This window comes from Caretta caretta, chromosome 20, assembly GCF_965140235.1.
Source record: "Caretta caretta isolate rCarCar2 chromosome 20, rCarCar1.hap1, whole genome shotgun sequence".
Lineage (NCBI taxonomy): Eukaryota > Metazoa > Chordata > Testudines > Cheloniidae > Caretta > Caretta caretta.
In genome coordinates, this window is record NC_134225.1 from 13,968,073 (window position 1) to 13,982,478 (window position 14,406).

At 43.3% G+C, this 14,406-nt stretch overlaps 1 protein-coding gene across 2 annotated transcripts in view; it reads left to right on the forward strand.

Annotated features, from left to right (window-relative positions):
* The window catches only part of SP1 (Sp1 transcription factor), a 34,927-nt gene that overhangs the window by 12,391 nt on the left and 8,130 nt on the right, over positions 1–14,406 (forward strand). For both annotated transcript variants that reach the window (XM_048831507.2, XM_075121678.1), the window contains exons 4-5: positions 11,418–11,583; positions 14,062–14,261. In XM_048831507.2, coding sequence (XP_048687464.1) covers positions 11,418–11,583; positions 14,062–14,261 — 366 coding nt within the window. The remainder of the gene's footprint in view (positions 1–11,417; positions 11,584–14,061; positions 14,262–14,406) is intronic.

Below are 14,406 nucleotides of genomic sequence, written 5' to 3' on the forward strand. Positions count from 1 at the left end.
TAAATATTTTTTTTAAAGAGACCTTGTATCTGGGGGAGATGAGACCTCCACATGGTGCGTACTCTTGGGGGTGGGAAGAGGGGTAAATTAGGTTCCACTTTAGGGCAAGGAGCCTTGACAAGATCCCTTTTTAACTTACTGTAATTGTTTCATTGATCACATCAAATTACCCAACTTCAGAAAATAATTCAGTTGTGTAATACTTAACGTTCAGTATCTCAGCTTCTTGTAGATGGTTTGTTTCTCTCCCCTCACTCTCCACAAAAGATAGTTTCATTTTAATTGAAGAAATATCCATAATACTGGTATCTGAGAAGTCGAGTCCCCACCTTGTATGATTCAATAAGAGGAAACCGGTTTGTTTGGGAGTTTTTCCCCTGAAACTGTCAAAACAAAACCTTGGTACTGCGTGGCTGGCTTCAGCCAAATTTGAACTCTGTTCAGCTTCAAACCCTTGATAATAGGAAGTGTGTACTGGAAATGCTCAGAACATCTTGCCTCATATTACAGCATTGTATTTGCATAGGCTTTTATACTGTCTTTAAGTCAGAGGAAAGTGTAAAGGAAAGCCATTAATTAGTGAAAATGCCCATGTCTTTCATATAACAATGTTCTGGAAATTTTCATTCTGTTTAATTCCATCCATTGCAGTGTTCAGGTTGTGCCAATTTTAAAGTTACTCTCCCTTCTGGAGCCAGAATGAAGTTTCTGAGAACTGTAACTGAGTTGATTTAGCAGACAGATACCACGGGGCTGCTGCAAACTAGTCTGCTCAGAGACCTGTTCCTTAGCTTGCACCTCGCTTTAGAACTTTGCCTTGTGCAACTTATGATTCAGGAAAGTATTGGCAGCTATACTGGTTTGACAGGTTTGGTATTCTGTGCAAATGTCCTGCATTGTTTACATCAGATCTGACTGTAAGTAGCGTCTGTTAAAAAGGGGTTAGAATGGGGGACAGGGGAATCACTTGATGATTACTTGTTCTGTTCATTCCCTCTGGGGCACCTGGCATTGGCCACTTTCAGAAGACAGGATACTGGGCTAGGTGGACCTTTGATCTGACCCAGTCTGGCCATTCTTATGTGTTACTCAGTTGCCACTGTGAAACCAAACTTGTTCTCTTACGTCAGGAAAAAGCGGTTAAAGTTTTGTGAGGTTTTTTTTCCCCAGAGGAATTCAATTTAATTTAACTTGCAGCATAAAAACCTCTAACAATTAAAGGATATCATAGAACTTGCTGAGTAGCTTCAAGTCATTAAACACCAAACTAAAATACAATTACTCAATATGCTTTAGTATAGCTTCGAAGCAGCACACTCTTCTCCAAGGAGTACCATGTGTTCCCCACTCAGCTGTCCATAACTCAAAAGAATTAACATAGAGCCTCTCCAATTTACACAAATGACTATGATTGCAGATTAATGAATTTTGCAAATTAGCAAGTTAAGCAAACAAGATAAAAATCAAGGATACTGCATTGCAAAGTGTACTTTACTTCTTTATGTGGCTAGTGTAGTTTAATTTTATTTGATCTGCTATAGTATCTGTAGTGCAATATATTTTAGAGAAATTACAAATACTGGATAGTGTAGGATCTTGCTGTCGTTCTGGGCTATAAAATCTGCTGAGAAATGGGAAGAGAATGGGGTCTTGGGAGAATTATTGGATTTGTGAGCTAGAAAGCTTCTTTTAATGTTTTTCTGAAGCTACCAACTACCACAGACCAAAAATAAACTTTCGTACACAGAACTATTGTATGTATAAGAAATATTTTGGGTGCGTTTGGATTGGTCACGTTAGTTCCTCTTTGCTTTATTTGTACTTGGCAGTGTCGCTTTAATTAAAAAAAATCTTGTGGCTTTTTTTGTCTCTTTGTAGTATCCGTTACATTTCAGAGTTAAAATTTATTTTCTCATTTAGTGATTTATTTATTTATTTATTTTGCTTTCCTCTTTATCCAGGATGGGTTTAACCGTTGCAAACATTGCAGAGTTTGTATAAGACACAGTTGTGTTCGGATCCTACATAAAGGTGAATATTGTGGGCATTTTTTTCAAGGTCAACAGTGGCGGATCTAAAAATATTCTGTCTAGAATCCAGAGGGCATTCCTCACCCAGTTTTAGAACTTAAAAAAAAAAAATCCCAACCTATCATTTTTCTCAGACCAGTGGCTTGAAAAACAAGAAACCACTTTGTCTGTAAAAACTGTCTGCCAAGACTCTCTCGTTTTTGGGTCTTCCGTCTTTAGTGTGAGACTGATGCAGAATTAGCATAGTGCTTACAGCATTTTGAACCCCACTCCAGAGGCAATCATAGGCCCCCCGTCCATCTTCATACACCGTTACCTACAGGATGTAGTTTGTCTGTTTCCTCCTGACTGTGGTCAGTGAAAGGGCTCCTGTTTTGCTGCATTTGTGTCATCCTCGCTCGTCTTACTTGCTTGTATCTTTCATTTGTACTTCATCCAGTTGGATTAGTAATGGCCACCTAAATTGTGAGACCTTTACCTTAATGCGGTGGCACATTTGGTTACCCTTTAATGCCTGCTTTGCACCGGGGTTCTCCTTTGACACTTAAAATTAAGGTGCTCCAGTGTCTCTGTCAATGTACTGGCACCTGTTTGGTATTTCAGCACCAGAAAGGGGTGGGTGTACTTTGTCTGCAGGTATGTCTGGGAGGAAGGGAGGAGGTATGTCTGTGCTCGGCATGTTCAAACTGTGTTCATACAACAGGATTATGTCCATGATAGGCAATCTTGTTTCACGCCGGCTTTTACCATGTCAGGTGAAGGAGCAACAGATACATATGGCCAAAGCAGGGGTGAAACTGCTTCAAAATTAAAGGGACCGTATTAGAATTGGGTCAGCTTCATTTTGAAGATGCTGGAGCTGTATGTCCATGGCAACTCTCTCATCAGTCTTATCTGAAAAAATATTCCTTATTTTTTGGAACCCAGAGCATTGAAAAATATACTTGCGTAGCTATTAATATACATCAGTAGGTCTCAACATATTTACCATGGTAGGCCACATATGCAGTTCTCTGTGTTATGTGGGCCGCATTCACACAATATATATACTACTTGTATGACCCTGAGGATGTCACATGGGCTGCAGCTGTATGCTGATCCTGCCGTGGGTTGAGAACCACTGATGTACATTCAATGCTTCTGTAACCTGGGAATGGTCTGTGATCTGGGCAGAATGATTTGACAAGCAGTCTATATTAATGAAGATGATAAAAGTAAATTGTCAGGCTTTGTTCCTTCTCATAAAATACCGCTGTATTCTGGTGACTTCAGAGCATTCTGCTATGTGAAGAATGAAGAGTGCGTGCCTTCCCTTTTTTTTTAGTGGTCTTTTTTCCCCCTCTTGCAATAATTTGTTTATGCCATGATTAGAATCAAATAATTGCTTGCCAGAATGAACCCTTTTTTTTCTTCTGTTTATGAAATGCCAACAGAAGATGGCGTAGAAATGTAGTTTTTTGCATGTTTGAAGATTGGAATGAGGCTAGGAGTCAGTAATGACAGGAAGCTGGGGTTTTTCAGGCCCATTGTTGTGTTTGTACATATCTCTTGTGCACATTTTTACTCATGTAACAGCAGTTCCTCGAAGACGGCACACAAATGATAGAGTGTATGCACAGTGCTATACAGGCTGTTAATTTACGAAGTTAAAAAAAAATCCTTGTTTCCCTCCGCTCTGTTGTCAGAGTGTAAACATGTTGCAAGAACTTGAGTAATGAAAATGTTCTGTCCTAAAATTGCTAAACTTTGTAGGGAGCCTGGAATGCTGCTGCTGACTAGTACAGGAGCTCCAAGCCAAGACTTTCAAAAGTGACTAGAAAGCTTGTGTGGGTTTTGTTTGTTTTGGGGTTCCTTTTTTGGGGGGGGGGGCTTATCTTGAGACATCAGCCCTCTTTAAAGGTGTTACAGAAAGTGCTAAGCCGCCTATAGTGGCAAACTCACGCATCCGATGAAGTGAGCTGTAGCTCACGAAAGCTTATGCTCAAACAAATTTGTTAGTCTCTAAGGTGCCACAAGTCCTCCTTTTCTCCTAGTGTAGGTGCTTTTGCTGATATGTCTTATACCTGGTTCCCAAAGGAAACAAGCTGTAGTAGCAAAAGCACTTTAACGGTGGTATAAAGGCATAGGGCTTTTGCCAGTAGAGAAATATCATTTAAAAAATGACACTCTCTAACTGACATTACTCTGCCAGCAAAAATTTCTAGTGTAAACCTGTCCTGAATCACTAGCCACTTAAAAAAACCATACTTCAGTTCATGGCGGTAGCTGTTTTAAATAATCTAGCAAGTGTTTTCTGGGGCAAGATACTGCATTTGTGTCTAAAAATTGTTACATTGTGTTTACCTGAGAAGCCAATGCTAGTACGGCCTGAAAAGGAAGGCCAAACTGTCCTAAGAACTTAAATTAATTGTGTGAATGGGCTAGTCACATGGATTTTATTTGCAGGTTTTTTTCAATTGGTTCTAACCTGGTCAGTCAGCCTGCAGTGTTTATTGTTTCCTTTCCCTTCATCCCTCTCAGTGGTGTTTATATGATGCCATTTGTTTACATATGTTCCTAGCAGCATTGAAGAATTTGGAGTTGATTGTGTATGTTCAGATACCAAGTGACCAGATCAGATAATGAATTGTACTGCGCTTCAAAAATGTCTGAGGGAAGTGTTGTGCAATGCATGATTGCTTCTGAGAGTTCCCATGGGGGATGCTTGTTCTAGGACTGATATTTTGTTGGGTTACAGAGTAGTAGCCGTGTTAGTCTGTGTTCACAGAAAGAACAGGAGGACTTGTGGCACCTTAGAGACTAACCAATTTATTTGAGCATAAGCTTTCGTGAGCTACGGCTCACTTCATCGGATGCTGAGCTGCTGCCCTTTTATTTTAAATTCCCACTTTTGAGGTGCACACTGAGCTTATTTGCAAATTGTGACTGAGCTCCCTCATCCAAAAAATAAAAAAAAAAGAGTACTTGTGGCACCTTAGAGACTAACCAATTTATTTGAGCATGAGCTTTTGTGAGCTACAGCTCACTTCATCGGATGCATACCGTGGAAACTGCAGCAGACTTTATATATACACAGAGAATATGAAACAATACCTCCTCCCACCCCACTGTCCTGCTGGTAATAGCTTATCTAAAGTGATCATCAGGTGGGCCATTTCCAGCACAAATCCAGGTTTTCTCACCCTCCACCCCCCCACACAAAAATTTGTGTGGGGGGGTGGAGGGTGAGAAAACCTGGATTTGTGCTGGAAATGGCCCACCTGATGATCACTTTAGATAAGCTATTACCAGCAGGACAGTGGGGTGGGAGGAGGTATTGTTTCATATTCTCTGTGTATATATAAAGTCTGCTGCAGTTTCCACGGTATGCATCCGATGAAGTGAGCTGTAGCTCACGAAAGCTCATGCTCAAATAAATTGGTTAGTCTCTAAGGTGCCACAAGTACTCTTTTTCTTTTTGCGAATACAGACTAACACGGCTGTTACTCTGAATCCAAAAAATAGTGTTCATTAACTCTTTCCCTGCGAAGTAAACCATTAGGCAAGAGAGTCTGATTCTCTCTCTCCCCCCCCACCCCCATTGGTTTTGGCTGGTGCTCCTGGCCATATACTGGTTCTTGCAGCCTAAGGCCTCATTGATTACAGCCATGAGTGCAAGTGCTTAGTGCAGGCAGGCGAAACCAGCAATTGCACTAGTGGTATTTTCCCTACTTTCAAACAGTCGTCAGCTCCCTTGGTGCAAATAGTGGCTTTGCCTGCAGACGGTAGGGGTTGTATTGATGCAGCTGTTCTGATGGCTGTAAGCAGGGCAAATTCCAGTGCTTGGACAAGACCTAATTTTGGGGATGGGAGAGGAAGAGAAAACGTGTAATGTTTAAAAGTATATATAGTCATTTTAGACATATTCTCTTGCCCACAGTCAAATATGTAGCTTTTCGTGCACTTCACAGGTCTCTGGAGCCCTTAACACATGTTAGATGGTCACTGACATCTGAAGTTAGCCATTTATTTATATATTGTTCTTAGCTTGACTCTTGGGCCTTCTGCCATGTCTTTATTCCTATAGGATTAGGACTATAGTGACACCTGCTGGTGAAAGCAGACTTATTAATCAACTAAGAATAGTTGGTTAGGTCTCAGAGGGGTAGTAGCCATGTTAGTCTGTATCCATGTTGTAATCCTCGTTGTAGTAGTTGGTTAGGCAACTTCTTGTGAACCTTTTACCCAATCAGCATTGCTCAAAATGGGACACTGTTCTTCAGCTGCAGGAATAGAGTCTAATACTGATCGTTAAGTGCTGTGTTTTGACTGGAGAGTCTCAACATTTAAATTCTGCGTGGCTGTAACCTCTCATATCTCAGTGAAGGTGTTTTCATGTTTGAAGTATCTTGGAGTGAAAATTTCACAGTGGTCTGGGTTTAAATCTAATAATTTTTCCTGTCTTGCAAAGATAGAGGTGACCTTTTCACTTCACACCCAATCCCTCAAACAGTCTCATTCTTTCTTTTCAAGTCTTTGCACTTTGTGTGTGTGTGTGGTGTGGTGTTCTTTAACAAGCATGTTCTAACTATGGAGAGTGAAGCTTCTCGTCGTTATGTATAGAGAGAGTTATGGGAAATAACAGCTGGGTTGAGGCTGCAGAGCTGCTTGACAAAGAATGTGCGTGGGTGCTGCTTTTGCAGCCTCGGAAGGCTTGTAATCTGTAGCTCTGCTTCTCTCCATAATCGCCTCGTAATCCCAGAGGAAGAATTGAATTTTCAAAGGGTCTCAACCGAGTCTAAATGACACATGCAAGGTTTTGAGGCAGCTTTTGAAAATGGATATCAGTAATTCCAGGATATCTGGGTGTTTATCTCTTCCGGGCAGGTTTCTCCAAACACTAGCCTTTGAAAGCACACCCCCTTTTCCATGACACCCCCACCCCCGCAATATTATACTAGTACCTTGATGCACTCAAAAAAACCCACTTCCGCTAACGGCATAGCACGTCTCCCAGCACTAGGGCACTGTCTATACGGGCGCATTACAGCGCTAAAACTTGCTGCGCTCAGCGGGATGTTTTTTCAGACCCCTGACCGAGAAAGTTGTAGCACTGTAAATTGTCAGTGTAGACAAGCCCTAAGACAGCACAGCACTTAGCACAAGGCAGCTGCAAACATGAAGTGAGACGATCCCTGCCCAGCAAGCTTTCAGTCTAAGTAGAGGAGTCCAGCAAAGGATGGGAGGGGAAACAGAGGCATCAAGAGGTGGGGTTGCCCGACGCCACGCAGCAAATGAGTACTGGAGCTGGGAACAGAACTCTGGTCTTCTGAGACCTGGACTGGTACATTGTCCGCTGGCCCATGCTTCACCTCTCTTCCTTGGTTTTCTGTGTCTTGAAGAAGACTTTAAATCAGGAATTTTAAATGGTCCCACACACTCTAATGGGTTTAAGCTAGTCCATACTGAAAGGCTTATTTGTGACCTCTGTACAGGTCTGTTGTCTATATACTTGAATTGCTTTAGCTAAACTGAGAGAGCCTAGCTTTGGATCTGCTAAGCTTTAACTAGACTGGTCTGTATTGTGCAGAACTAATTCATGTGAATTGTCTGTGTCCAGTTGGTAGGCCTGTCTGTCTACGAGTTGTTTTTAATGCACAGTTCCTTAACCTTGTGGTATTGTTTATTGATTTACAGCAGTGGTTCTCAAACTTTTGTACTGGTGACCCCTTTCACACAGCAAGCCTCTGAGTGTGACCCCCCCCCCTTATAAATTAAAAACACTTTTTTATAAAGTTAATACCATTATAAATGCTGGAGGCAAAGTGGGGCTTGGGGTGGAGGCTGACAGCTTGTGACCCCCCATGTAATAACCTCATGATCCCCTGAGGGGTCCCGACCCCCAGTTTGAGAACCCCTGATTTAGGGATATAGATAATCTTTTAGGATTCTAATAAAGAAAAATTACTCATCTCACTTGGTTACAATCTGCCTAAGTGCTATACCTGTGGTATCCCAGATCCTTCACTTCATAACCCTTCTCCATATCACTAAAATAATTCCATACTTTATCAGCAACCTGAGTAGTAGCTTAAATGGCTGGTATTGAGAGGGTTAACCTCTCATTTTGCTCATTAGTATTGCACAACAGAGGATTGATTCACTTTTGTACGTGGACATTAACAGTCATTTTGATTTGAATCAATACAGACTATGGCAACTCCACTGAATTCCAAACCATACCTTAGTGCCCAAATTCACATTGCCACAAGAAGCTTCCTTCTGCTTCTAACTGATAAGGAAACTCACAACACATTAATCTCCTTCAGACTTGCCTACGGAGAAACTGCAATGGAGTGGCACCAATTGCAAGCTGACTGGAGCCTTACTGTCTTCATTTATTTGCTCGGATACAAGCCATCTGTGATAGCTGTTGGTGTACTACACCAGTGCAAACCCCAAGCTGCTATAAAACAGTTTGCACAGGCTCGGCCTATTCCAGTTTCCTGCAGCGTGAGCTGCACCTGTGCAAACAGCAGCTGATGATGGTTGTGTTTTAAAAATCAGGTCACTCTTTGGGGGAGGGCCTGTATTTTATCAACCAAATGGCCCCCCAGATTTGCACCTCAGACTACACCCAGGATCCTGAAGCGACATTCCAAATTTCAAACTGATCACAGTATGGATTTTAGGAAAGGATCAAAAATTTGGCTTTAAACAGCAACCTTAACTATGCTACAGCTCTTACAATGCCATAATCGCTTCATGCATCAGTCCAATGAAAACATATGAGTTTAAATCTGTTGTTGGACCTATTGGCATATGTTAATTGCAGCTGAAAACAGATTACACAGCCTGCTGTTTCTGCACCACTTACTGTGTTTTCAGCATTAAAATAATCACGCAGTGGAGCTTGAAGGAAAGTAAAACACTTGAGAAGTGTAGCTAGGGTTATTGAAGAAGCAATTAGATGACAGCATAAGCGTGGAGCAATAAAATGGAAATGAAAATTGATAGGCTTAAAAGCTTGCCATCCCTCCCACCCCCCCTTTACAAATGTTTAATATGTTCGTCTGTATTTGGAAGCTTGTCGGTGACACGCTTTAGTTCCTATGGTTTTTGTAATTAGGTATCGCTCCTTGAGATGGAGAATGCCTCGCGTGAACCGTGCCAGACGATTTTTCAACTTTATACATCTCTTTCTGTGCTCGCAGTCATTAGCCAGCTAGCGAGCGCCAACAATATCTGCGTTGATAGACGCTACTAAAACTACAGTCTCTCCCAGGCTGCTTTATTTATTGCTGTTCCTCATTTTATTGTTGGGAGGCTTTGCATCTGTTTTGTGGATTAGCTCCTAGATTGTTGCTTTAATCATTTTAAACTAAACAGATACTTAAAGGAAAACTGTCCTCATTCTGATCAGCCTAGCAGTCTAAAAGTACCAAAGAGAGAAACTTTTTTGCCTTGAATAAACCGTGAGACATTATTAAAACCTCTAAAATTTGCACGCATCTGGCCTTTGTGTTGCAAGTGGAAACTGACTATGTTTTTTTTCCATTCCTGCTTGCTGCCAGGATCTGAAAGAATGTCATTTTTAGTGTATGGCTAGCGCTGGGCACGGAAATGCCAGCTTGCAATGGAAAGGCTACTCCATTTCTGTCTGGGCAAGGTGAGAACTGCCCTTCTGCTCCTGCTTCATCTTCGCCTGTAAGCTCATCAAACACACAGTCTACAACTGTTGCCTTGACTTGGGAATAATGTTAGCTAAGTAGTGACCTTGGCGAAAATACAGGCTGTCCTATGCCCTAACTCTCTCTGCTGCCCATAAGACACAAGTAACCAGCATGTTAGGATGTTGGCTGTAATATTGTTCTGTGTTATACCCTGTGTATTACTCAGGAATCTGCCCATTTCAGAGCTGTGCCAGAGGAAACTGTACATTTTCCATTCAGTAACAATAAAGGAGTTCTTTAGTTTATGCTGATGCCGACTCTGGTAACATGTATTTAACATAGTTGGAACTTTTTACATTTGCAAACGTACTGTAAGCACTTCTGAAAAGTTCTACTTACAACAGAACTTCTGAGACTGAACTTTCCATTAATCCGAGGTCTGTTTTGTTGCCTTGAAATCTGCATAGTGTGAGAATTGTGTAGATTGTCTCTGGGGTCTGTACGTTTAGAATACTAAAGTTCTGGCTGGACTTTATGCTCACAGTTCTTGCCAGAAGTGGTACATGCTTGGCCTAGGGAAATGCTGTGTAATATAACTTGGCTGCAGACTTTTGTGTGTACTCTCAGGTCTAGCTTTAAAATTGTAGACACTTTTTGGAAGCTGGGGGCAAGAGAAGAGTAAAGTCACAGTCAGTAATCCAGAGTGCGTTTTACTGAAGTACATATTTTCATAGCTATGATTATGTAGCCCAGCTAATAAAGTCTCAGACTTACAAACAAGTAAGAGAAGAGACACCCATTCTTTGGAAATCTGAACATCTGGAGTGAAATCCTGGTTCCCGAGGAGTCAATTGCAGTTTTGCTACTGACTTCAGTGGTGGAGTTTTGCACGCTTATTTTGTCTGTGTTTTCCAGAGTGGGTTACCCGAAATGGTTTAAATAGTTGGCAGATAAGAATATTGACTTACTCAATTCTATTTTCCTGAAAGACACATGCTCTACAACTGCCTTAAACCTCGATAACTCTGGCAAATCTATGGAGTAAAGAAAGGAAGTTTTGTTTTGATCTCCTCTCCTGGGTCCATTTTGGATAAAGATGCCAGTGATTCGTTGGGGGAGGAGAAAGGCAAAAAGTAACTTGTTCAGTGTTCCCTAAGGGGAGTGGGGGAGGATTGGACCAGGTTGTTTCTTTTTGACCCTGACAATGGTTTGTGTAAGGAAGCTTTGTACAGGAAATGGGGGTGGGGCAAAATTAATAACTTCCCAAATCTAAATTGAGACCGCAGAAGGGTCTGTAGAGGGGCAGCTAACTCCTGGCCACATGACTGTCTAGAAAATACAGTGGGAGAATTCACCAAGATTAGTCCACAATAGAATCCAACTGACGCCATCAAGACCCCCATCCATAGGTAATAGTAGAGTTTGGTCGGGATTTTTACATCTACACTTAGCAGAGCATTTATGCTCTTCGCTCCATTTACTTGTATTTAAAGTGCCTTGGCAAGGGTGGAGCTGCTTTACAAATATCACTGTGGACTTCCATTCTTCACCCAGGACGCCCCCTTCGTAGGAGCTCCTTCAGATGTGTGGCATGACTCTCTATCACGTGTATAAAATGCCAGCTAGCAATTAGACTAGTGATTGTAGTTGTTTTTCCTTCTTTTTAATTTCCTCATTGGTTAGGGTTTGCTGGTTAAGATGTTGATCCAAAAGTAATGCAGATATTTCCCTCTAGGTGATCATGGTGCTCAGTTGGGCCTGCATGGTGGAGGGGGTGACGGAATGGGAGACGAAAACGCTACTGTGGAAGAAGGGGAGACTAGTCCAGACCCACAGCCACAAGGCCGAAGGATGCGGAGAGAAGCCTGCACCTGCCCATACTGCAAAGACAGCGAAGGACGGTAGGATTTGCTAACTGGGTACCTCAAACTGTAAGCGGGATTGTCAATATGATGGTAGGGAGTTTCAGAAACCCAGAGGGATGGAGACTGTAAGTCACTTAGCAGCCTTGGCCTTCAATAACTAAAGTCAATCCAGGCTGCACTCTTAATAAAATAGGTTGACAGGTCGGATGATTGCAGTAGTGCTCTCTCCCGGGAGCCCTAGGACCAGGTCTGGTGAAGGATGGGTAACAGTAATTTTGGGGCACGTGCTGGGTGCCTCATATTAAACTGACGTGGTCAGAACTGAGCAATCTTGGTCTCTCTGCTTCCCATCCTTGTAGAACTGGAATAGTGGAGTGAGGGGCTGATGATGTCAGACTGGGTTGGCATCAGCTCAGTTGCATGAGAGGAGGAGGGAAACTTGCACTAAATCTACTAATGTTCTGCTTTGGTTACAGCTAGTGTTATAGTTCCTGGGTGCTCCTGAAACTAAACTTACACATGGAAGCTGTTCAGAGTCTTTTGTTTTGTTTTTCCCCTTAAAACTTCGCCATGAGTAACTGAAAGATTTTTACTGTCTCTGGATTGAACGTGCACTGCGTTTGTGATCATCAGGTTATAAAGTGTTTGCTTCAGTGGCTTCCTCTTCCATTGCTAAAGTATTATCGGGTGCAGAAAAAGGACTAAACCTTATGGCTGAAATGAGCATGTTCCTGTTGTGAGAAATTGAGGGCTGAGCCCTGTATATTCCTGTGGCCTGGGTTCTTCTGCCAGAGAACAGTGCTCCAGAATGGCAGGGTTTGTTTAAAAATGGGGAGAGACTGGTCAGAGTGAGGCAGAGTGGAGTCTAGGCTCCTAGTGTCTACTCTGTGCTTCGGTTCCTGCATTGGAGAAATGCAGCTAGCTCCCTGCCTCGCTGGTGAGGAGACCTTAGCACATGTTAAAGCTTTCGCAAAAAGAAAAGGAGTACTTGTGGCACCTTAGAGACTAACCAATTTATTTGAGCATGAGCTTTCGTGAGCCACAGCTCACTTCATCAGATGTGTACCGTGGAAACTGCAGCAGACTTTATATACACACAGAGAATATGAAACAATACCTCCTCCCACCCCACTGTCCTGCTGGTAATAGCTTATCTAAAGTGATCATCAGGTGGGCCATTTCCAGCACAAATCCAGGTTTTCTCACCCTCCACCCCCCCACACAAATTCACTCTCCTGCTGGTGCTAGCCCATCCAAAGTGACAACTCTTTACAGCGGTATCGCAGAAGGCGCTAAAGTAGGGCTGAAACAAAATACAGAGTCAGCGTAAACCCCACAAGGCCAGAAATGTGCATCGGAGACCGTAATTCCCTCCTTTTTGGCACCTCGTCATGCCTAGGTCTTTAGGGGGTATCTCCAAACACTGGCAGGGCCATTGGTGTACATTAAGGACAGAATTTCAGTTGTCAGCTATGTGACGGGCCTGCCTGGCCAGTAGCGGTCGCTCAGAATGAACAGCAGCTTGAACTCCCCTTTAAAATCTGTGAACGCAGCCATTCCCATTCCCTCCGTCCCCTCCCTCCCACCACCTCTTCCTCTTTTCCCATTGACTTGCTCTTCATGTCATACCCCGCGTGCCCCATTGCTGGGCTCGGCCCGCATGCCCCATTGCTTTCACAGTGGCTTTGTTACACTGGAGAATTTTTAGTTAAAAATGTACTGAAAAGGGGAGTGGGGAGAGACCCCATGGAACAAAAAGTTTCTTACACACACAGTGAAAATAGGGACAGATTTGTTGAGGAGCCACCTGCCGGGCCATGTCTTCTGATGACTCCTAAAGAGGCTCCTGGTTGCAACCTCTTCTGTTTTTTCACTGAGGATTTAAGTGACTCCTCTGTGGCCCCTCTGAAGCCCTCACATCCACCATCTCTTCCCCCCCGCCCCCGACTTAGACTTTTTAAAACTGGCAATTTACCTGCTCGTAACAGTTCCCAGTCTGACTTTAATTGGGGAGTGTTTTCGTGCACATGTGGTACAGGTTTGACTCTCCCAATAACACTTCACTCTTTATAAGAACCTGTCATCCAAAGGTGTGGATACAGTTACCAACCCAATAGTGCTCAGCATCTTTTATCTCTGGAGTACCTTGTAGCCACCAATCCCCAAGGACGCGGACGTCCTCTTCGTTTGACAGAGGGTTAGACTGAAGCATCGAGTGGGAGCTGACTTGCTGGTGGTCATAGAGCAGAGCCAAGACTAGAGAGCCCTGATTCCTCTAGCCAGGAGACCGTCCTGCCCACTTCCCTGTGTTTCTAATGTCAGCCCAGCATCTGAGCAGTAAGTAGGCATGTCTAGTCAGTGCTCTGATCAGTGACTGGTAACCTGGGGTTTCCATTGTGTGAGCTCAGCAGCCACGCCGGATGCCACGTTTAGGAAGCTGATGTTTCACCTCCCTGTTAGCGAGAGTTGAGAGGCTCTGTAAATTAATGTCTTGATTGATCTGGATTCTTCCAGGGGTTCTGGGGATCCCGGTAAGAAGAAGCAGCACATCTGCCACATCCCAGGCTGCGGGAAGGTGTATGGCAAGACGTCCCACCTGCGGGCTCACCTCCGGTGGCATACTGGGGAGAGACCTTTCGTCTGCAGCTGGATGTTCTGCGGGAAGCGCTTCACGCGCAGTGACGAGCTGCAGCGGCATAAGCGCACACACACAGGTAAGCCCGGAAACCTGCCCTGGCTGCGAAGGGAGCAAAGGCGCACTTAAAGCCGGGGCTGGGGGAGCCTTCACATTTTCTCTAGCCTTGTATGTATGTTGCAAGGGTTTCCAAGATCCTTGTGATTGCCAGCGCTCTCCACTAT